Genomic DNA, 24,862 nt, shown 5'->3' with positions numbered 1-24,862 from the left:
GGGTCCCATTCTAATTTTCCTGGATTTCTTTCAGAAGGCAACACTCAGGCAGACCTGTTAACCCTACCACTGCAACATGTTTTACCAAACGAAATAGAACAGGCCAGAGTGAATCATTCATTTTTTCACCAGGATGCTGGGGCTTTAATAAGATTTACTGAGCTCATTCCAGCACAAACTTCTAGTATTGCTATGTGTCCTGATTGTCAGCATTGCTCTCTTCCTAATGTGAACACAGGGGTCTGAAACAAAGAAATTAAGAATTAGGAAGAAATGCTTAAAAGGGGTGTCTGACAAAAACCAGACCCTGACACCCTAATCCACAAGAACAGGAAAAAGAGTCAGACTGCAAGATGAGATAAGGAGCTGGAATACACAAACAAGATGCAAAGACAAAGGCAGCACAGGATAAAGGAGATTCCTGGACCCTAAGCCGGAAGAAACAGATTTGAAGTCCCAAAAAGCGGCCAAAGGACTGAAAGGGGTATGGGGCTAATTGTAATATGAAGACAGGCGGGGTTAGGAAATTAATATGTATTAGGCGTATCGTGTAAACCTGCTCTGTAAAGGATAAAAAGGGAAAACCCAATCAAAAAGGTGTGCATGCTTTTGGAGGAGATATCCCCATGCACCTCAGAGCTGAATAAATTCATACCTGCTCTTATAACTACTCTGCGAGTTATAGGGTTCCTTTTATTCCGCACATCATTTTGGCGAGCCAGGTAGGAGGGTCTCTGTCTGGCTGCAGGAGCGGCCGAGGAACGGATTCCCTGGCGCGCCCCCAGGACTTTCCGGGAGGGACGCCGAACCTCGGTTCGCTCACCGCGGGGACAGACAATAACCTGCCGGCCTGCGGATAAAGGTATGAATTAAATATTAAGGGAAGGGCTGCTGGTAAAGTGACCAGAGACGTCTGTCGTACAGCATAGTCCCTGTGGGCTTGCAAGCACCCGGCCAGGAGGGGCCGGGGACAGAGGGAAAGGGATCGATCCTGGCCGATAGCGCGGCCGATGAGGGGGGTTCTCGCTGAGCTGATAGGGCAGCCCGCTAGCGACTCTGGGGGTGAGTCGAGCGAACCCTTGTTTTGTGTGAATGCTAAGTCCGGACACGTTGAGTCACTGAGTGTGTTTGGTGTGTGAATGAGCGAGTGAGACACACCGAGGTGCGGAGCGAGTGTGGAGCCCTATCCGCGGTTCCGACCTCGGGCGACTGAGGCGGCCGGAAAAAGGCGAAGCGACTGGAGTCAGTGTGGGGCAAACCCAAATGTAAATGAGGAGTGTTGTGCTTGAGTGCGAAGTGATTAATATTTGTTTTAACCGTGGGTAGACGCTGGTATTGTTGCTTTAATAACCATCAGGGCATATGCTTCATGTGCAAAGTGAAAACTTTGAAGTCTGTGTGTGAAAAGTCACATTGGGTACCCACTAATTGCAATTGTGTGTGAGGAAAAGTTTGGGTGGAAACAGGACAGGACAAGAAAGGGAAACAATGGGCACTGGACAAAGTAAAGAAATCCCTAAAGCAAGTCTGCCAGGTTGTATTCTTGCACATTGGAAAAATATTGCTGGACGTGGAGGAACTGAGAACAAGAAGGATTTAATCAAATTCTGTAAGGACTGGTGGCCGCTATATAAATTGGATGAGGGAGCGAAGTGACCACCTAGTGGAACTTTGGACTATAACGCGCTATTGCAGCTCATGCTCTTTCTCAGGAGGGAAGGGAAATGGGCAGAGGTAACATATGCTGATATGTTTTTCTCCCTTCGAAATCACCCCGAATGGCAGAGGGACTGTGGGATCAGGGCTCCCTCTGACCCTCTGGTATTGGCCCTGGAGAAGGAGAATAAGACTAAGAGGGGGAGGCTTAAGCGGTGTTGTTCAGCGTGTAGCATAGGGCAAAGATGCACAAAATCAGATAAGGTTTACCAGACTGTGGCCCAAGAACAAGATCTGGCAGATGATTTGCTTAAGCCTCCCCACATAAGACCAGAAAGGGATGAGGATGAGGATGTGGACTCAGGGGATGTAGACACCCCTCCGGTTGCACACCGCACTAGACAACAGACACACATATTACAGGCACCGATGAGAGAGGCAGTGGCACCAGAGGGAGGAGTGATATTGGTTAAGGTTCCCTTCTCCACAATTGATTTGGAGGCATGGGAGAAGGTTGCTAAAAATTACCGCAATGATCCAGTTAACACAGCTAAATGTCTGCGATATATAATAAAACAACACAATCCAGACTGGAGTGATATGCAATTATTATTGGATGCACTGACCGAGACAGAAAAACAATTAATTATAAAAACGGCAGGAGATCTGGCAGAAGGTTATTATAAAACCCAACAATTGGATGTGAAAGATTATTTCCCACTCCAAAACCCACAGTGGGATCCAAACAGATTAGCAGAATTAAAAAAACTAGAAAGCTATCAGGAGTGGATCGCAAAGGGGATGGAAAGAGCCATCCCCAAAACTATAAATTGGTCAGCCTTATATGCAATCAGGCAGGGGCCCTCTGAGTCACCATCCGAATTCCTCGAAAAATTAAGAGATGCCATGCGCTGTCACACATCACTGGACCCTGGGTCTGAAGTAGGGACATAGCAGTTAGTTAATTTATTCCTGGGGCAGTCTATGGGTGACATAAGGCGTAAACTCCAAAAGCTTCGGGGGGCAGATGGGAGGAACTTAGAATCTTTGTTGGATGAGGCATGGCGAGTCTTTAATAACCAGGAAGAAGGATATAAACAAGGAATGATTTAGTTTGTAGCTGTTGTAAGTGAGGGAGAGAGAGGAAAACGTGGACAGGGATCATATAGACAAGGTCCGTCCCGAGTGGGCAGAGACCAGTGTGCCATCTGTAAGAAATATGGTCACTGGAAAAATCAGTGCCCAGAGCGGAGACGGGGTGGCTTCCAGGAAAAGGGAGACCGGGATAAAGGGAAAATGATTGCATATGAAGATTGAAGAGGACCGGTAGATCTCACCCCAGAAGATCCACTGGTTATAAAATTGAAACTGGGGGAAAGAGGGAAAGAGGTGGAATTTCTGGTTGACACGGGGGCAACATATTCAGCCTTGAATAAGACTTTGGCACCTGTGGGGAAGGATTATGTTACAGTAATAGGAGCAACTGGTCAACCTGAAAAAGCATATTTTTGCAAGCCATTAAAGTATAAGCTTGGAAAGCAATGGGGTATTCATAAATTCCTATATCTGCCCAGATCCCCGAGACATCTGTTGGGTAGAGACTTGTTAGAACAATTACAAGTAACTATTAAATTTAAAAATGGAGAGGTTATTCTGGAGGTAAATGATGAACAGTACATAGAGGCATTGAGTCTAATGTTGACCGCCGTCCACACAGAGGGAGAAATTAGTGAAGAAATAATAAATCAAGTATTTCCAGGAGTGTGAGCCTCCAAAGTACCAGGGAGAGCGAAAAATGCACTCCCAATATTAATCAAACTCAAGGAAGGAAGACAACCAGTTAGAATTAAACAGTATCCCCTGAAAAGAGAAGATAGGGAAGGAATTAGTCCCATAATTGAAAACTTTTTGCAGTTAGGCTTGTTAAAAGAGTGCCCATCTGAGTTCAATACTCCCATTTTGCCAGTCCAGAAACCTGATGGGTCATACCGGATAGTACAAGATCTAAGGGCTGTTAACAAAATAACTGAGGATCTTTATCCTGTAGTCGCAAATCCATACACTCTACTAACGTGCCTGACACCCGAGCTAACTTGGTTTACTGTTTTAGACTTGAAAGATGCCTTCTTTTGCCTCCCTATCCATGAGGACAGCCAGAAAATTTTTGCATTTGAATGGGAAAACCCCAAAAGTGGGCACAAATCCCAGCTCACCTGGACTGTGTTGCCTCAAGGATTTAAAAACTCTCCTACTCTGTTTGGAGAGCAACTTGCCAAGGATCGGGAATCCTGGGAGGCTCCCCCAGAAGAAGGAAAGATATTGCAGTATGTGGATGACATCCTCATAGCCACCCAGACAAAAGAGGCATGCATAGCCTGGACTGTAAGCCTGCTAAACTTTCCGGGACTTCAGGGATACAGGGTATCAGAGAAAAAGGCCCAGGTAATGAAGCCAAAAGTAATTTATCTGGGTTATGAGATCAGTGCTGGACAGCGGACTCTAGGGCAAGATCGCATAGAAGCGATATGCCAAACCCCGAAACCTCAAACAGTGAAGGAGCTGTGAACATTCTTAGGGATGACAGGATGGTGCAGACTATGGATACACAGCTACGGGTTGTTTGTGAAACCTCTGTATGCGCTCATTACAAGCGGGAACAGAGAACTCCAGTGGACAAAAGAGGCCACACAAGCCTTCCACCAGCTGAAGAATGCCCTAATGTCGGCTCCAGCGCTCGGACTCCCGTATATAAGTAAACCGTTCTTCCTGTTTTCCCATGAGAAGCAAGGAATTGCCCTGGGAATACTGGCCCAGGACTTGGGTCCGTACCGAAGAGCAGTTGCTTACTTCTCCAAACAACTAGATGCAACAGCCAAGAGATGGCCAGGATGCCTTAGAGCTGTTGCTGCAGTGGTGCTGAATATTCAAGAAGCACGCAAATTCACCCTGGGCCAGAAAATGACTGTATTGGTGTCTCACACAGTGTCTGCAGTCCTAGAAGTAAAGGGCGGGCACTGGCTTTCCCCACAAAGGTTCCTGAAATACCAAGCCTCATGGTAGAACAAGATGATGTAGAGATAGTTGTAACTAACATTATCAACCCAGCTTCTTTTCTCAGTGGGAATCAAGGGGAGCCGGTGCACCACAACTGCCTGGAGACCATCGAAGCTTCCTACTCCAGCCGCCCAGACCTGAAAGACACCCCGCTGGATGATGCAGAAACCTGGTTCACTGATGGGAGCAGCTACATCATCAATGGAAAGTGACACGCCGGGTATGCAGTTACCACCTGCAAAGAGGTAATAGAATCTGGACCCTTGCCAACAGATACCTCTGCACAAAAGGCAGAGATCATCACTCTAACCTGTGCCCTGGAGATTGTAAACGGAAGGAAAATAAACATCTATACAGACTCGAGATATGCATTTGGGGTTGTACATGCACATGGGGCCATCTGGAAAGAAAGAGGACTGTTAAACTCACAAGGGAAAAGCATCAAACATGCGCAGGAGATATTGCAGCTACTGGAAGCAGTCCAGCTACCTGAGCAGGTAGCAATTATGCACATTAAGGCACACCAGAAGGTGAGCTCAGAACTGGAGGAAGGGAACGAGCTGGCGGACAGAGAGGCAAAAGAAGCAGCAAAAGGTGCGATAACAATTGAGGGAGCCTTAATTCCTGATGGACAGGTCTCCCTTGAAGGTAAGCCAGTATATACTAGAAAAGATAGAAAACTAATTCAAGATCAAGGGGGAAAATATAACCAAGAGGGATGAGCTATTACTGCAGAAGGGACAATAGTCATCCCTTCTCATTTGTTATGGTCACTAGTAAGAGAAGAGCACCAGAAAACACACTGGGGAATAGATCCCCTGTATAGCTATCTAATTGAAAAGATTACTGCCAGAAATTTATACTCTACTGTCATTCAGGTAACTCGGCAGTGTGACATTTGCCTCCAGACTAAACCTAAGAATACTCCCAAACCAAAACTCGGTCAAATTGGAAAAGGCCATGGGCCTGGACAGCAATGGCAAATTGACTTCTCAGAACTCCCAAGAAAAGGGGGGTATCAATATTTGTTGGTTTTAACAGATACCTTTTCAGGGTGGCCAGAGGCTTTTCCCACCAGGACTGCCAAAGCCCGGGAGGTAACCAGGGTATTGTTACAAGAGGTAATACCACACTTCGGGGTTCCAGCCACAATATCTTCAGATAGGGGGCCACATTTTATCTCAAAGATAGTACAACAAATCAGTCGACATCTGGAGATAGATTGGGAGCTCCATACCCCTTATCGCCCCCAGTCAAGTGGCCAAGTAGAAAAAATGAATCATTTAATTAAACAGCAAATTGTGAGGCTGGGACAAGAAGCTAATTTACCTTGGCCCCAATCTCTCCCACTGGCATTGATGCGGATCCGAACCAAGCCTAGAGCCAAAGAAAAACTAAGTCCCTTTGAAATGCTTTATAGGAGACCATACGGTGTGCAAAAGGGATTGTCTACCCAAGTAGGGGAGGAGAGGCTGACTGCCTATATGATAGCCCTAGGCAAACAGCTCAAAGCAATTGAGAAACATGTGGCTGGAACCCAGAGCAGAGGGCTGGATGGGCCAGTGCATGACATACAGCCTGGAGATTATGTGTATGTTAAGTCTCTTACAGAAAAAACTTTAGAACCACAGTGGGAAGGACCATTCCAGGTGATCTTCACCACCTTCACTGCAGTTAAGATCAAGGAACAGAGCACCTGGATTCACCATTCTTGAGTGAAGAAGGCTCGAGAAGCCCCTTGGAAAGTAACACTGGGTGACAATGAACTGAAACTAAGACTTACTAGAGCAAAATGAGTACATTGCCGTTGGGAGCATTCCATGATCTAGCTTGCAAAAACCTAGTCAATAAAGTCAGTCTATTTGTTTTACTTGTAACCACAAGTGTAATTCAAGAATTGGAAAGCACCTCTAGCCAGAAAAATGCTGAATGGCCTTGGTCCCAAGCTTTCATTCAATCCACTGGATTCATGGGAAAACACTCTGATATAAGAGATTCAAACCTATCAACTGTAGTTATGCATGAAAACCAGATATATAAAAAACGAGAATGGCAAAAACAAAGGTTATGGACCCTTCAAGGGACTATTGGAGAAGTAATCAGGGTAGGATGTCAGATGATTAATGGGACTAACTATGAAAAGGCAGTCCAAATTAGTGTTTCAGCTTCTCCTACGAGCAAGGACTGAGAAGTTTGTGACCGTTTAAGTAAATTGGATTGTTGGCATAATTTTACATTAGTACAAACAGTGGATGTGGTCTGCCTCTAGGATCGTGGGGATAAAGGGCTAACATTCAAATTTAGAATGAAAGCCGTGCCTATTGCAATGACCAAATCAACTGTAACCCAAGCTCAGACCACACCATCTAAAGTTAAACCTAAGATTGAACCTAAAATTTATGAAGTTGGTCCATATGTAATAACGAATACAGGACAACAACAACTGTTATTTAATCCAGAGTGGTCTCTCAAGCGTATTGAATTACTAATGCAAACTAACATCTCTGAGATTCAGCCAGCCTGCTCCTCTTTCCTAAAGACATCATCTGAGGGCTGGGCAACATGGTTACAAAAGCAGATACACTTCAGGAGCAGAATGAAAAGAGACTTAACTGGAATATTAAGAACAGGGTTAGGAGTATTAAATGGAATTGATTCAGAAATATTAATGAATAAATTAGCTGCTGCAACAAGTGATTTGACGAAACTAAAACAGCCCCTACAATCCTCTTTATTAGCACTAGGAACTAACTAATGGGAAGTTTCTAAAATATTACCAAGGTGGAAAGAGGCTGGGGACCAAGACCACAAGCTAATAATAAAAGCACTAAATATTGCCCAAAATAATGTGTCATTAGCCGTTAGCTGCATACAGGCACAATTATGGATGCAATCAATAGTTGCTTCAGTAATAAGAGAAGGAAGTGAAGGTGCTTTTCCAATTGAAATTAGGAAAATTGTCTGGGACAATGCAAATAATTTAGAAAGAAAACTTCAGTCCTGGTGGACTCTGGTAAATTTTACTTATGACCCTACCACTGAAATAGCTACTGCCTTTGTGCTGACTATACGTAATGGCACAATTTACAATATCCACCCTATTATTGCATTAGGACTGAATCATGAAGGGGCAGTTCTCTACCCCTCGGAGCATAGGGCATGGGCCCGGTTGATGAATGGGGGGTGGCAAACTGTGAATTTAGAATCATGTGTTACCCGGGAACAACAAGGGTTTATCTGTGAGGCTAACACGACTGATGCACAAGACATATGTTTAGACACTGAGCAAAGCATCTGCCACTTTGAGATTCATCCTGATACTAGTCAGAAGAGTGTGCTTGTATATATTGGCCTAGGCTGTGTATGTCTAAGAACTGTGTGTGTTTCTGTAGAAATAGATGATAACAATGTAAATTTGCCTATTAAGAACCATTCTAACTTTTGTATTTGTAATTTTGTTAAAACTGTAGGGTGTGATTTTTTATATTCAGAACCGGTTACATCCCACCAGTTGATAAGATCTAACTATACAATATACCATAAATTATCACCTACACCCATTGGAATGAACCGGTTGTGAATTCATGTTGTAAATATTGGCTTTTCACAATTATTCTGATAAATATATATTATTTGCTTTCACTATATTCTTTTCTCTCTTAGCAAGTTATAGGCTTAGATAGGAATTCTGAATGGTAAGGATATGTTTCATCCGGACAAGGCAAGACAATGGGAGGATCAAGCTGTGGAAAACAGGCTATTATCAGCAGCAGGAAATGGAGAGCAAACTGTTATCAAAAAGCCGGTACCAGGACGTGGGCAGGGGGGAAAGATAAGCTCAGCTGCCCTCAGAAGAAGGATGAGGGGCCCAGACCCTTATCAACAACTGACCATCTGCAGAAAAAAGGAAACCAGACTCCAAAAGAATGCTGACCAGCTAGAATAATGATGACCAGCAAAAAAATTATGCTGACCAGCAGAAAATGAGACTGTGCAAGAGCATGATCCAAAAGGCGGAACCAGGGAGGGGACATGCTTGAATATGCATTAACCCCTCACAGCAAGGATGGGATAAAGGGGGTATCCCTAAGATACCAGGTGTGTTCCTGGCAAAGCGCCAGGGCACCCGGCCGTTTTAACCCTTTGCTTTATTTATTTTGTCTCCTAATTGTCTTTTATTTATATTAAATTCTTTTTATAATTTATTAAGTGAATCTCGTTTTTAAGAAACCTGACATTAGTAAGACAGCTGATGAACCACCAAGATTTGGCAAAAATCCTGAAAGAGATCCATGAAAACGGGCAAAAGACTCCGATTACTGTCTATCATGATACAAAGGAAATAAGCAAAGTATTACAAAGAGTAAACCAAGACACAAATCATCACTGGTGGGATGCACTCTTTGGATGGTCACCAACTGCAACTGGAATTTTGAATACACTTTGCCACCCTATCATTATAATACTGGCATTAGTAGGTCTAAGTCTGGTGCTATCAATTGCAGTGCTTGTTTGGAACTGGAGGATGTTAAAACGGATAGCAGTAGTGACCTCCCAAGCAGCAGCATATGGTAATGCAATGAGGGATACATACCGAAGAGAGCAAGCTGTAAAAGTAGACTGAAAAATAAAAGGCATTAGTATTGCTAAGTAAAAGAATTTACTGATTTTCTAGAAAAGGGGGGGATTGAAACAAAGAACTTAAGAATTAGGAAGAAATGCTTAAAAGGGGTGTCTGACAAAAACCAGACCCTGACACCCTAATCCACAAGAACAGGAAAAAGAGTCAGACTGCAAGATGAGATAAGGAGCTGGAATACACAAACAAGATGCAAAGACAAATGCAGCACAGGATAAAGGAGATTCCTGGACCCTAAGCCGGAAGAAACGGATTTGAAGTCTGTTGAGGGTTAGGTGTAATTTTTTTTTTTATTTGTTTTGTCCTTCTGGCCTGGCCGGGGAATTTTTACCCATTATGTGCTGGGACAACCTAACTACCTATACTTAGGGGTGCTCACAACGGACAAAGAGTAACCGGGCCCGGGGGGGGCGGGGGGGGGGGGGGTGGCGAAGGGGGAAGAAAAGGAGAAGGAGGGTGGGGACAGTTTTTAGCTGGCTTTCTTCGGCTTCGGGGAAGGACGTTCGTGTGCTGGGTCGCGGAGCTGCTGATACTCCTCAGCCACCGGCCCAGGATCTCAGCTTGTCCCTGCTGTTTACAGCCGACTGTTCCTCGGAGCCCTGCAGGAGCACCGGGACTGACTGCCAGAGGGGTTTGTGAAAACAAAACCTCTCCTCCATCCCATCTCAGCTGAGAAAGCTGTCCCGGGGTCCCTGGTTCTGTGTTCTTGTTATTGCTGTAGTTATTGTTTGTTTGTTTGCCTGGTTATACTAGTAAAGAACTGTTATTCCTATCCCCAGATCTCTGCCTGAAAGCCCCTTGATTTCAAATTTATAATAATTTGGAGGGAGGGGGTCTACATTCTTTCATCCCAAGGGAGGCTCCTGCTCTCCCAAGCAGACACCTGTCTTCTAGAATCGAGACAAAGTCCCAAAAAGCAGCCAAAGGACTGAAAGGGGTATGGGGCTAATTGCAATATGAAGACAGGCGGGGTTAGGAAATTAATATGTATTAGGCGTATCGTGTAAACCTGCTCTGTAAAGGATAAAAAGGGAAAACCCAATCAAAAAGGTGTGCATGCTTTTGGAGGAGATATCCCCATGCACCTCAGAGCTGAATAAATTCATACCTGCTCTTATAACTACTCTGCGAGTTATGGGGTTCCTTTTATTCCGCAAATCATGTCAACCCGAGAGGTCTACAGAGCCTACAAATTTGGCAAACAGATGTGACATACTTTCCTGAATTTGGTAGTTTGAAATTTGTGCATGCTTCTGTTGATACCTTTTCAGGTGCTCTGTTTGCCTCAGTCCACACAGGAGAAACAGCAAAGGACGCTTGCCGTTATTTCACTGCTGACTTTGCCACATTAGGAATACCACTACAGATTAAAACAGATAATGGCCCCACATACATTTCCTGTAAGATCTCCAATTTTTCTCCTTGTGGGGTATTACCCACTGTTGGATGTTAAGTGTCCTCCTTTTAGTTCTATTTAGTTCTATTTAGTTATTTAGTTCACCTGTAGAATTTTTACCCATTAGTTACGGGAAAGCCTGTCTGCAGGTACTTGGTAAGTGCTTGAGAAAACACAAAGAGTTCATCTGGACCCAGGGGGGGAAAGAGGCAGGAAAAGGGGAGGGCGAGGACAGTTTGGCGGGCTTCTTGAGCTTCAGAGAAGGACACTTTGAGTGGAGAGCTGTTGCTGTAGAGAGAAGGAAATTTCGCCATCACCCAGACGGAGCTGCTGCTGCTGCTTCTCCTTCTTCCCTTTTCGTTGGTGAGCCTCACACCCCCTGTCCTGCCGGGACATGTGGCAGTGCCAGCCACTGCCGTGGAGTTGCTGATACACCTCAGCCACCGGCCCAAGATCTCAGCTCATCCCTGCTGTTCCAGCTGAGTGTTCCTCAGAGCCCTGCAAGAGCACCGGGACTGCCTGCCCGAAGGAATTTGTGAAGCAAAGCCTTTCCTCCATCCTCTCCCGTCTCAGCCGAGAAGGCTGTCATGGGGACCCTGGTTCTGTTTTCTTGCTAGTTATTGTTGTTTGTTTGCCTCGTTATACATACTAGCAAAGAACTGTTATTCCTATCCCCAGATCTCTGCCTGAGAGCCCTTAATTTCAGAATTATAATAATTTGGAAGGAAGAGGTCTACATTTTCATTCCAGAAGAAGCTCCTGCCCTCCCTAGCAGACAGCTGTCTTCCAAAACCGAGACACCCACAAGACAGGCATACCCCACTCACCCACTGTGCAATCCATTATAGTGCAGACCCATGGCTCTTAAGCGTCTCCTGATACAACAAAAGGGAGGAGCCGGAGACACACCTGCTGAAAGACTACAGAAAGCCCTATATGTTTTTCATTTTTTGAACTGTTCAGTGGTGGACTTAAATCCCCCTATGACTAGGCATTTTGCATCATCCTCATCATTTTCCTGCAAGGAGAAACCACCGTTATTGATCCATGACCTAGAACCTGGTAAAATCCTTGGCCCTCATCCTTTGATCATGTGGTGGTTTCACACTGATTGACATTTGGGGAAGAAGTAAGAAAACACCCATGGAAGTGATTTCTTTGAGAGAAGCTGCTGGGAGCTTCCTCTGTGTGTGGGAAAGGCTAATAGCTGGCTAGTTCTGAGAACTGACAACATTTTGCACCATTTAGAAATTAGATCCGCCTCTGTGAGATCCACATTTTAAAAATCACAAGCCTGGGAACTCTTTCCCTTGGCTTCTGGCCTCAGAAGGTAAGGGAGCTCTGGTGAGGCTGGCCCTGCTCCCTCACAGCCTGAGTGGCCTGGGCGCGGCCGGGCTAGACCCCAGCAGCTCCCGGGTGGGGGATAGAGGCTGCAGGGCCCCATGTCCAGGTTGTGCTGGGCCACGGTTGCTGACATCTTGCCGACACTAAACCACTCCCTTCACCCTCGGCTTGCACCGATGGCTCCAGGCAGAGCAAGGACCATCCCCCCCCCCCCCCCCAGCAGCGCACCTGAAATCCAACACTGTGACTGCTGTGGCCACTGGGAAGGATATTAACCTTTTCATTACACAGATGAGACCTGCAGAACTTGCTCCTCTCTCCAGAGAGAGAAAAAGAGTGACAACACATAGAAAGACAACATGAAAACACCAATGTCAGTAAAAAAAGAATCAAGCCTTAGATGAAAGGAGAATGAGGAGATGCTGAATGGGGCTGAAATATTCTTATGGTAGAGTCATGGAGATGGACAATGATATACTGATATATCTCCTTTAACTCATGAGAGACTATGGGGGGGATGAAGTGTTCAAACTGTAGATATGAACAGAAGCATCCATTGATAAAGCCAAGCAGATGTTGAAGTAGCTGTGATCCCATGAAAAGCTTGAACAGAAAGAGAAAAAGATGAGAGTAATAAAGACCCTTTGCCCCCAGGGAGAGAAGAAGAAAAACTCTGATCCCATAGATGATCACAGAGACAGATGAAGAGAACCTTTGCCTTTGAACGACTCATCCTTAAAATAATACCCCATGAGTTCATGGCCCATGGACACACCTCTAGGAGGGCTGTGAAAATGAGAAGAATTTCATGATGCAGAACTTTTTTCCCAGGCATCTGTTATTTGTGGAAATAAAAAGCCATGAAAGAACTGTTTCTTGTGGAGAAATCTCCATGGCATGACAAGAGAAAACTCCCCTTCCTACAAGAACTGATTAAAGACTATTGTATAGTTGGTACTGCTTTAACATCCCAAGTTTTGTCTCTACGTTGTCAGTTGGGAAAGAAAAAAGTTGGGCAGGGGGAGGAAAGGTGTTCTGAAGGTTTTATTCTGATGCTTCTTATTCTTGTAATCTTGTTAATAAAGTTTCTTTATACCTTTTAAATTTTAAGCCTGTTTTGCCCTTGTCCTAATCCATATCTTGCAGCAAGAAATGAGTAAGTGCACTGGTGATTTTAGCCAGTGCTAAACCTGTTGATATATTTTGTATATTAGTAAAGGCCTGTATGCAAAAACCAGCCTTTGAAATAAGTCGTGATATTAAAGGCTAAAGTCCTTGAAACCTTCATGCAGAAGAGAGAGTAAAGCAAAACAATATCCTTGTGTGTAGGAGAAAAAATGTAAACCTGTGTGTGTTAGCCAATAGTAGCTTGCTCTGCCCGCGGACCCTGTAGAACCCTATAAAAGGTGTGCTAAAGATAGAAATAAACGGCATTCACGATTACTTCTGTGAAGACCGGTGGATAAGCTGGCGGTCTCTCAATATTTGCCACCCGAACAGGGACACCCTGCGGGTAGGGGGGCTTCAGTGGGTCCACGCTCGGTGGGACGGAGATTTGGACTGAGGATGGTGGAGCAGATCTGAGCGCAGATAGATGCTGCCTTGGATCGGTACCAGATAGGCAGCCTGAGCGCGGTGAGACGCGGTGCGGTAGGACGTGGAAATCCAGGTTGCTGGGGGAGACCGAGGTGCGGGGGCGTAGTAGAAGGGTCGCAACCTTCCCTCTCGCAGTTTGCCGCTAGCATGGAAGTGGAATGTGCGGCGGCGGAAAAACTGCTTCTCAGCATCCTCGTTAAACGAGACGAAGCAGCCCGGGAAAACAACCTGGATATGCTCAATATATGGGCCAATTGTCATGGGCATTTGCAGTGCTCACACTGCTTTTTGCGGTGCAAGAACGGACTGATATATTGGCTCTGATATGGGAAACGGCAATCACGAAAAAGAAAAGGACACTGTGTCTCTTGGTCGAACTTGGCAGATTGCAATTAATACCTAAAAAAACCAGAAAAGCGAGGTATGCTGAGGCTGTGAGCCCCGTAATTCTACCTGCGTCACAGCGGCAGATGCCTTTACCTACCACTGCTGGGCAAGCACTCCTATCTATGCTGCCCTTGGAGAGAGGGAGGGAGAGTCAGAGAGAAGAAAATAATGAGAAAGAAGTTCCACAGCGAACGCTGAAACAACGAACAGAATCTGTTCAGTTATGGCAGGATGTGATACATCCAGAAATATTTGCTTCATTTTTGGAGTCACTTTTAACACTACAATCTTATTTAAGTTCCATCTTTACTACCCTGGAAGAAAAGAAGCGAAATTTAGATTGGTTTCCACCCAAACCAGGGGGACATGGGGGAGCACTGAGGTGTGAACAGAGAACAAAGGCACCCTGGGGGTAGAAGCAGCGCAAGAAAAGTTCCAAGGCCATGCTGATAAGCTGCAATGATTGCCGTTGTTAGCACCTGGCCATAAGAGACGTTTTGTGTAACATTGCCTGCTTTTGTAAAATCGTGCCTTTTTTCCTCTATCTGCGAACAACAAGAGAGATTGAGAGAAAAAACTGCATTTGTTAAAGTTAACTTTGTGAGGTTTTTTTTCCCTTTCTCTCCGTTTTTCCTCTCTTTGAGAGTATGTGGAGGATGTGAAAAAAGATAACAGCAGCTGCAGCAGCAGCAGAGTGGACAGTCCACCCCCCCACTCCCTCTCTAAGAAAAAGCACCGGGATAGTACCCAGTTTGTTACAAAGTCATGATTTATTGGGTTTTCAAAATGTTTTTATATACCCTTTTAGAGTTAATTTTGTGTTTTAAGTAATTATGAGTTTATGCAGTTGCAGTTTTCAGAGTTTTACTAGAGAAATTATTGTGATTCTTTGAAAGTTAAAAAAAAAAAAAAAAGGTGTTTAAAGTGTTTAACAGAAGTTGCCTTGCAATAATTGGTTTTAGAACCTAAGGTTAAAACATGGTGTGATTTACAGCTTCTAAGAAAACCTTCCAATTAATGTTACCTACAGAAGAGATTTGTAGTTTAAAAAATAATTAGTTAAGAGAACTTTACTGCACAAGACAAAGTTAAGTTAAAGTATATATTATCCATTTGCTTGTTTTTTCCACAATTTTAATAAGGTAATTTTAATGTGAGTTCTTTTGTTATATAAAACACATATAACTGCATATATACCAATTTGGATTTTGGGTCTTAGTTTAAAAATTGGACTTGATGTTCTTGAAAAGTGCTACAAAGGCTAAATGGCAACCTGCCAAATCCTGTGTTGTTGTGGTTTTTCTCTAGAAAAAATGAACTTTAAAATCCTAACCAACTTAAGCATATACAAGGTAAATTCCTGTTATGAATAAGTATTTTTAGTAACATTTGCAGTTATTGTGGGTTATTCTCAAAGCTAGATGACATAGAATTGTGATGTATTTGTTACATTTTTATAATCTTTATACTGAATCCATGTTACTGTTATATTATGTTTAAAAGGTATATATCAAACTTTTAGCTGCTTTTTGTAGTAACAGAATAAGATTAAGTTACGTTTTTATTTAGTATAGATTAAATGTTAATAGAGTTAAGAATAGTCAAGTTTTATTATGTTTAGGCTTGAATGTTTTTAAGTTAAGTTTTCTAACTTAGATATTCCTTTAAGGTTAAGTTTGTTATCTCCTTTTGTCATAAATAATTATTGTTAGGTTTAAATATTGTTTAATTTAAATTGTTTTATGTTTTATTGGAGATACTTGTTAAAACTGCAAAGTATAGTTATTATCCTAGAGATATGAAAGACAGCCACAACTGAAACAGCTGTGATAGAACACTGGTGAACACCTGCTTGTGGATAGAAGTGAATGCAGTCTGTTATACCCTTGATTTCATCAGGAGTTCTATTGGTTGTTGCAATATCTGCAGTTTTTGTTTGTTACAGCTTTCTTATTTTTCAGTGTTTCCAGAATTTTAAGAAGATGTATCACTGCTGAAGACCAGCTGCCATGGGGGAGGCTTCAGATTAAACCAACTGCTGCATGGTTTAATTGGTCTGGTACCTAAGGCTTCTGATCATTTGCTTTGTACAAATGCATTTTAACAGTTTGCTGTGCTGTAAGCATCTCATAGCTGCTACTATTGAGAATCTTGTTTTAGAAATGAGTTAAGAGGCATCTTTCTAGTTTAAAGCCTAAGCCCTGGCCAAGCCTTGACTTTACCGGGATGGAATGTTTGCCAACAGATCCAGATGTTTTCTGTACCAAAAGAGTATTTGAGTCAGTTTTTGACTCAGCAATTTGACCCTATTAATATGAGAGGTGAATCAATTTTGAAGTGGCCTTGGAGAATCATTTCCGGAGGTGATTATCCAATCCTTCACTGATTTTTTGTTTCTGTTTGTTTGCTAACTATGGGATGCTGGTACAGTGTTTTAGTAATTAATAGTGGTTTTATATTACATATGTTATTAATAATGTTTATGATTTAATTGATTTTTAACTGGTATAAGTTCTTATTAATTGTGTATATGGTTTTGTGTTGATGTTGATGTTTATAACAGAAGTACATCTCATTTTTATTTTTTTTTAAGAAAACGGGGGAGATTGATGCCCTAAAAGCATTTAATTAGTGTAATTCATTAACTTCAAGGGAAGAAGTGTCTGTGTTTTTTTGGCAGGTTCAAAAAGGTCACCTGTCCATCTGACCAGACTGTGTGCCTCTGAACACACGAGATCCAGTGAACAGAGATGTCATCACACAGCCTTGGTACTCCTGACATGGATCAGAAGTGGACCTGTCAGGACACAGTTGTGTCTGAACACTATACAGACAGTTGCCAACAGAAACTTTTATGTTGTTATTATGACGTTGTGTCTCTACCAATTTTTCAGGTATCCTTTGTTTTAAGATTTAGAAGGATCTGAAGAACAACTTGAATATCAAAGCCCTCAGTCACCGATCAACTGCCAGCTGACATCACAGGAGCGGTGAACGTTCCAGGACTGAATCGTGTTAGAGAAATGCTGTAGAAGATCTAAGAAAAGTGTAGAGACTCCATCTAACTGTATATAAAGCAAATTGTAGTTGTGTGTTTACCCTTTTAGCAAATTGCTTTCACGCTTAGACTACATATATACCAGATCATGTGTGTTAAAGGTAGTTAGTTAATAGTTTAAGATAAAGGGTTTAGCCTGTGTAGTAATTGTTATGTTAGTATAAAGTATAAGTATTCCCCCTTTAAGAGGTAGTGTAAGCATCTTTGAAAGTTCATTTAACGTTACAGTTTTAGCTGTGAGTTTGCAAATATGATGTCATTTACATGGAACAAACTGCTTATGGTAATTGTGCTGTGTATAGTCCTGACCAACTCTCTGCTAACTAACATCCAAAAGCGACAGAACATATGGGTCACTGGCACATTGAACTGGCCAAAAGTCAATGTGTCTAAGCCTAGCCACCCCTGGAGATCCTTTCGCACCTGTCTCATAGGAGTCCCTAAATGGGATCCTCGAGCATTTAAAGGTTTAATTAGTAATGAGACTCGACTGAATCAATTGGCAGTGTTGCAAGAGTGCAGTCGCACTGTTGGCTTCACATTAAGACAACTTGAAGCCTGTTGGCAAGCAAAAAATTACCAAAGTTCTCAATGTTACAACCCTCAGAAGAATTAGATTTGTTAGGTTCCACCAATATCTCAGGTGGATGGATAATGTTTGAACCCCCGACAAAAAGTCATTCTAACAAAGTAATGCGGCACTGAGCTGCAGTCAACCCTATGGCTAATCTTGTTACTACCATTGAAAGTAAAGCCTTTATTTGTGGTGCAATCTCACAGGACAATTACCAAGGCGATTACCTAGTTCTATATTCCTAATCTGTGGAGATAGAGCATGAAATTAGATTCCTGCTAGTCCACATAGAAGACCCTGTTATCTTGGGAAACTTAACTTTGTTCCACCCAAGCTTACATCAATTGTTGAATATAGCTAGCAAAATGAAGAACATCAAACAGTCAAAGGGAAGCCTGAATGAATTAAGGCCTAGCAACTCCAAAAAGGCTCGCTTGTTAGACTAAGGAAGAATTGAACTTAACATCCACAATGTTAAGTGAGCTTTCAGCCGATGTGAGTAGTGTATGTCATGCAGTATTATAAAATCGAGCTGCAATTGACCTTTTGCTCTTAGCACAAGGACATGGTTGTGAGGAATTTGAAGGCATGTGCTGCTTGAATCTTACTGATCATTCAGCTTCCATCCATGAGCAACTACATCAGCTACAGGATGGGTTACATGCCCTGAAAAAAGATAGTGACCCCACTGGAAGTTGGTTCGCCAGCTGGGGCATCACCGGATGGTTGAGGTCTCTTGTGCTAGAAGGGGGACGGACTTTACTTATAATGTTAATCGGGATGACAGTCTAAGTTGTATGTTATCTTATCGACAGCCTGGTTTGTGCAAAAAGAGAAAGGAGGAATTGTTGATATATTTTATATATTAGTAAAGGTCTGTATGCACAAACCGGCCTTTGAAATAAGTCGTGATATTAAAGGCTAAAGTCCTTGAATCCTTCATGCAGAAGAGAGAGTAAAGCAAAACAATACCCCTGTGTGTAGGAGAAAAAATGTAAACCTGTGTGTGTTAGCCAATAGTAGCTTGCTCTGCCCGCGGACCCTGTAGAACCCTATAAAAGGTGTGCTAAAGATAGAAATAAATGGCGTTCACGATTACTTCTGTGAAGACTGGTGAATAAGCTGGCGGTCTCTCAATATAAACTCCCCACATTATTTGGTGCATTGGCCAGGAAACTGAAATTGGTGAATCTAAACTGCTACAGATTACTTGGGGGAGGGGTTTGCTTGTGTCTCTACAGAGAAAGGACCATGCTGGATCCCCACCCGAAATGTGAAACTGTTCCGGGAACCTCTACCAGCAGCTGATGGAGGCCAGGACACTACCAAGCCCCTAGAGGAGGAGGGGGAGGAGGAACCACACTGAGACTGCAGTTCATGACTCACATCTTTTGTCTCACCTGTAAAGGAAACTGTGAACCTTGGGTTTTATGTCAGTGCAAAAAGTGGAAATTGGTGGTATCACAGAGCCTTTTTGGCAAAAGCACGGTGTGAATCATAATGTAGATATACAAATAAGGTATAAGGCCATTGAATTTTTAATTGTAGTAGGCCACGAGGAAAAGGATAGTCCTTGCCTCCCTATTCTCAGGAGGGAAGTGTTGAGGGAATCCAAAAATAGCCATATTTGCAAAGTAGAGTACAAACAAAACAATTTAGTGTCTTATATTTGGCCAGTCCCTGAATGAGCTTGGGAAAGGACAAAAAGGTAATGTGCTAAAAGATATGCTTGGAAACTAAAATCCAAAAAGAAGTTTTTGCCACAACATAGTTAAGAAAAAAGCATGGAATTAAATCAAGTGCTATGGTTATGCTTATTAGCATTGCTTGCTTTTACTAGCACAGCTCGGCCTGTTGACCTACCTAAAACAAATGTTTGGATAACTGACTAATGTAACAAAACAAGATAATCTATGCTTAGCTACTGCATCCACAGAAAAAACATTTTCAACATCTAGACAGCTTGCCATTAGATGATTGGCCAATACCAAAAAATACCAAAAAATACCAAAAAATACCAAAAGCGTTGTACAGAGCTCAAATCCCGTTGATGCATGCGATCAATGGAACCCTTACCTTCCTGAAGCACCTTTGGAGCCCCAAGAATTAGAGCTCCTGGGTTCTGTGAAAATGGATTTTTGTGTTAATTTTAAATACATGGGAAGGAATCAGTCTAAATCTTGGGATGTTTCTCCCTATCACCCTATGTATATGAATCAAACCTTCTGGTGCAACTACACTTCTGGCACTATTTCTAAATCTAGCAATGCCCCCCTGTGGCTGCCCTCCGGAATATTTTTGGTCTGTGGAGATCAGGCCTGGGCTGCTATCCCTTCACACATAAAAGGGGGTCCCTGCAGTCTGGGACGATTGTGCTGACACCTAATGCATCCATGATTTTACAGCACAAATATCCCCTCAGAATAAGGCATAGTTTGCATGCATTTGATGAATACTGCGATGATAAATTGTCTTTTTGGACTGAGACACAGATGAATTGGGCCTCTTTGCTTTTGCCAAGACTGGCTGCAAAAAAGGCTTTAAGTCAATTAAATAAAGTAGCTTGTTGGCTTGCAAAACAAATGAATGCCACCAGCTCTGCCTTATCAAACTTATTAATAGACGTTGATAGTGTAAGGCACGCTACTTTGCAAAATAGAGCAGCAATAGATTTCTTGCTTCTAGCACAAGGTCATAGGTGTAAAGACGTTGGTGGAATGCATTGTATGAATCTGACGGACAATTCTGAATCTATCCATAAAAGCATACAGCAACTAGTGTGTCTAAAATAAGAATAGAATCTGGATCATGGCTAGATAACCTGTTTAGTGGATGGGGTTTGACACCCTGGCTGAAAGATTTTTTTAGGATAGGTATGCATGTGTTGATTTTGATAATAATTGTATTAATCATGATACCTTGCTTGTTTTAACTAATAAAGCCATTAAGGGAATATTTCTGGTAGAAAAGGAAGGGGGAGATATTGCAGTCAGAAAGTACTTTGGACCTGATTAGCACAAGAGATTTGATAATCAGGATGCCTTGGCAAGAACAAACAGAGCTTTGAAGATTGCAAGAGGATTGAATCAGACTAGCGACAGGGAAGAAGATTGAATCAAGTAGAAGAGATGTTGCAAAAATGTATAAGTTTGTATGTTTGTATGATGTTTAACCCAATCACTGTAGTAAAAAATTACTAGGTTTCCTAGAATGGTATATAAGCATATATTTCAGTAGCCCACAGTAAATTCAGATTTTGATCACCACTGAGTTGTCCCAGTCTCTCTCCATCGCTGATAGTTAACCACTGCATATTTCTTGTTTTGAAAACTATTGTTATGAGGCTTGGTTGAACTGCATGTAATTTTTTAAGAAGATATTTTTAGTTTTGTAAATGAAATTTGTCAGGAATATTAATCCACAAACACCAGAGGTTTATGTCCAAAAAGGAGACAGAGGAGTCCTTTTACTTTATTCGAATAAAGGGAGAGGCCATGGGGCATTCCCCTGGGGTCTCTCAAATTTTTGGAGGGCGCAGCCTCCTTTTTATCCTAATTCCCGTCCACTTGTCCCTTCTCTCTTTCCCCATAGGCTGAGGTACTTGAGAGGTACAGGCTTCCCGGAACGCCTGATACCTGGGGTACCTTCCCCCCGCCGACCCCCAATGCATAATCCCTTCTTAACTTTTATGGAATTCATAGTGTTCTTTCAGTGCCTCTTTGATCTTCTACTGGAATCCATCCCATTGTTTCTGTCGTCTCTCACTGATAGCTACAGCTTATCAACTGACCCACAGCTTGTTTGTAAAGACAAGCTCATCATTCCTCTCAATCCCTCCTCTTTTAATTTTTGTTAATAATTGTCTTTACAAACTTTAGTTATCATTGACCTAATTTCTTGTTCTTGGGTCTTTTTTGTCTTTGCAATCATTTGCAGTGGCATCACTCTCTGCCTTTTTGTAGCTATCTCTGGACCAGTAGGCACGGCTACTACTTGCATTCCTTTGATCACATGCTGAATGAGTTGTATTAAGCAAGGGATCATGCATGGTAAAAAGATTAGAGTTGCTACAACACATAAGAGGAAAAAAAGCATTTGTTTGACCCATAGGCTACCAGGTAACCATGAAAACATGTCCCATTCCCATCTTTTCCATGTTTGGACCGGTACATGGGCTAACTTTCTTATTCTTTTTGTTATTTGTTTTATCACCTTTCCATTGTCATCTATTTGCAAACAGCAGTTTGAGTCATTAAATTTTCCACACACCCTCCCTTCTTCTGCTAATAAATAGTCTAATACCATTCGATGTTGAAATATTGCATTTCTCATCTGAGTAGACTGGTCAGCAAGAAGGTCAAGAGCTGTAGCTGTCTGGTTGATTATTATTTCAAAGACAGCTTGCAACCTAATTATCTGATTTAGATTATAAATGGGTTCTCTGGCACCTGATATTAATTCATTTGGGTTCCAGGTAGCTGGTCCATAGTGTTGTATGATTCGTTTAGGTGGCCATTCATCTTTTCTCCACTTTTGGGTGCTCTTTCTAACTAGGGATGTATCAATGGACCGCTTTTCTCTAATTAGATTATCATATACTTTGATTCTTAACTGATTTCCTTGAACTTGTGGTAGCAGAAAGAACAATGGTCTAATATACTCCACATAACATATTCTTGACCAGTTTGGGGGTAGCCTGCGGTAAGCATTTTGGCCACAAATCCAGTAATGCCCCTTTAGAGCCCAGGTCCTATTAGCGAAGGGACCTTTCCAATTTTCAACTGGTGGGTCAAAATACAGCTTGCTTCTAGGGCTTAGTGGTCCACCAACAATAGTTGCTTCGCCATAAGAATCACAATATTTACATTTCCAAGCTCTTACATGAGGTTTCCACTTGCAATCACATCCCAGATCTGTTTTATTAGATCTGGACCAGAACTTACTGAAAAGGGTTCGAGTTCCATTCCGGTGTTGCCATTTCCACTGATAGTTTCAGACAACATGTGTCTGACTTGGGGAATTATCCCGGGGGCAGCTTAAAAATAAAGGGTCAAAAAACCTTATCCTTCTCCACTGCTTTAATTATGGAAGGAACACCTTACCCAGCTACCATTAATGAGCTTAACATGCGTTTGATTCCATCTGCCTTGATATCTGGAACAGTCATAAGGAGGGCAGTTGGGGGTCCAACAATCTAAACTTAAAGTCCAGTCACAAACGCTCTTTCTCACATATGTGCTTCCTGTTCTGTTTAAGCAATAAATGCCTCTTTCAGAAGAATGAAGCTGCCATGGACTTCCTTCTTTGTCTTAAAATCTTGTTCCATTATGGACTTCACTCAGGGTGCTAACCCACCATTTAGGCACGACTGGGCTGGCCATCCATGGCCAGCTTTCAGATCCCCCTGGCCCTCCGCAGACCCAACAGTTTCTAAGGTTAAAGGTCTTTGCTACTTGTTCTCCTAAAGAAAAAAATTATTTTCCCACTTTAGACCCCAACTTAACTGAAAATATAAAGGTAAAATTATTAAGAGAAACATTCTAATAGTGTTATAATCTAATTTCTAATTTTCAATTTCACGTTGTCTTCTACACCACCTGTGGCAAGTGAAAGCACAGAAACAGCTTAGCATAAAGAAAGCAATGATAGCATGGATTGGCTCCCAGTGTCTGGAGATTTGAGAGTAGGGATGCAGACTATTTCAGCAGGCAGTCTGTGGGTAGGCACTCAGGGCTTCCCCTGATGTCGACGCACCACTACTGCTCCAGTCCACTCCTGCGGAGTGTTAGTCACGGCTTCCCATCCTTCTCCAGCTGAGATGTCTAAACCTCTGGGGCCTCAGAGACTTTGACTCGTGTTCAGCTCTCTTGACGGCTGTTTCTGTGGTCAGCAACACCTGGAAAGGTCCACGCCACTTAGCCACCACTGGTGCTTCTTTCCACTCCTTAACTAGGACTCAGTCTCTTGGTTTTCACTTGTCCAAAGGCAGGGTCTGTGCCAGCTGAGTTTCCTGTCGAATAAATTTCACAAGAGACAGTATCCAGGCCACAAATTGTTTTAAATACACATCACTTTACTCCTGACCCAGGCCGAGAATTACAAGGATAAGGAATTCTAAACATCAGTTCAAAGGGAGATAGTTGAATATCTCTCTTCGGTCTGGCCCTTACTCTTGCTAAAGCTAGTGTCAAGAGCCACACCCATGGCATATCAGTTTCTATCACCAGCTTCAGAAGATGCTTCTTTATTTTTCCATTCATCTTTTCAACTCGACCTGATCTTGTTTTAAAAAAAGACTTTAATAACTGACCTTGTAGTTGCGGAAACACCTGGGAACACTTCTGGCTACTCATAACTGACATACTGTTACTAAAAAATCCCTTCACCCGGGGCATCTCAGTAAAATCCACTTGGTATCTCTGGAAGGGACTTACAGCCCAAGGCCTTCCCCCTCTGGCCAGTTTCTTTGTAACTTTGTTATTTCTCTTAGCACAAATCAAACAACCATCAACAGCTCGTTTTGCCAGAACAAAAAGACCCACAGCAGCATACATTTTGAGGAAGGCTTCTGCTATCCCTCGGGAGCCCCAATGACTCCCTTCGTGGAGCTGTTTTAGCAGTTGTGAGGCTAAAACTTTCGGTATCCACTGCTTACCATCTCTTGTAAACCAATTACCTCCTCTTTCTTCTGCCCCACTCTTTTTAACTATCTCAAGTTCCTCTGGTGGAAAAGACAGCTTCTCTGGCAAGGGGGCAGTTACTGGGAGCAAGGGAAGTAACTTAGAGATTTCTGGCAACAATGCAGCTTTCCAAGCTTCTTCATCAGCCAGTCTATTTCCTACTGCCTCTTCCGAGCACCCTGCCTGGTGCCCCTTGATGTGTATTATTGCTATCTTTTTTGGCAAATTCACCACCTCCAATAGGCGGGAGATTAAGTTCTCATGAGCCAACGTTTTTCCTCTGCAGGTTGATAAACCTCTCTCTTCCCACAGTTTCCCAAATGCGTGTATCACACCATATGCATATTTAGAATCAGTAAAAATATTTACTGTCTTGTCTCGGTATAACTCACAGGCACTCACAAGAGCATACAGCTCTGCGTCTTCTTTCTATTACCCTTGAAGACCTATCAATAAACACGTTTTCCCCTTCAGGCCA

General features: G+C 42.7%; 1 protein-coding gene and 1 pseudogene across 1 annotated transcript; both read left to right on the top strand.

The window, feature by feature from the left end:
- The first annotated feature begins 7,036 nt into the window (after positions 1 to 7,036).
- LOC148183336 (uncharacterized) lies at positions 7,037 to 8,290 on the top strand. Its single transcript, XM_088061443.1, is given in 1 exon segment — positions 7,037 to 8,290. A coding segment is annotated over 1 exon segment (1,254 nt).
- Positions 8,291 to 19,488: 11,198 nt separating this feature from the next.
- LOC148183335 (uncharacterized) lies at positions 19,489 to 20,496 on the top strand (annotated as a pseudogene).
- The last annotated feature ends 4,366 nt before the right edge of the window (positions 20,497 to 24,862 follow it).

This window comes from Pseudopodoces humilis, chromosome 12 (assembly GCF_049639895.1).
Source record: "Pseudopodoces humilis isolate 2021_Gansu_Grassland_sample_001 chromosome 12, ASM4963989v1, whole genome shotgun sequence".
Classification (NCBI taxonomy): Eukaryota; Metazoa; Chordata; class Aves; order Passeriformes; family Paridae; genus Pseudopodoces; species Pseudopodoces humilis.
This window is presented reverse-complemented; position numbering and strand designations above follow the sequence as displayed.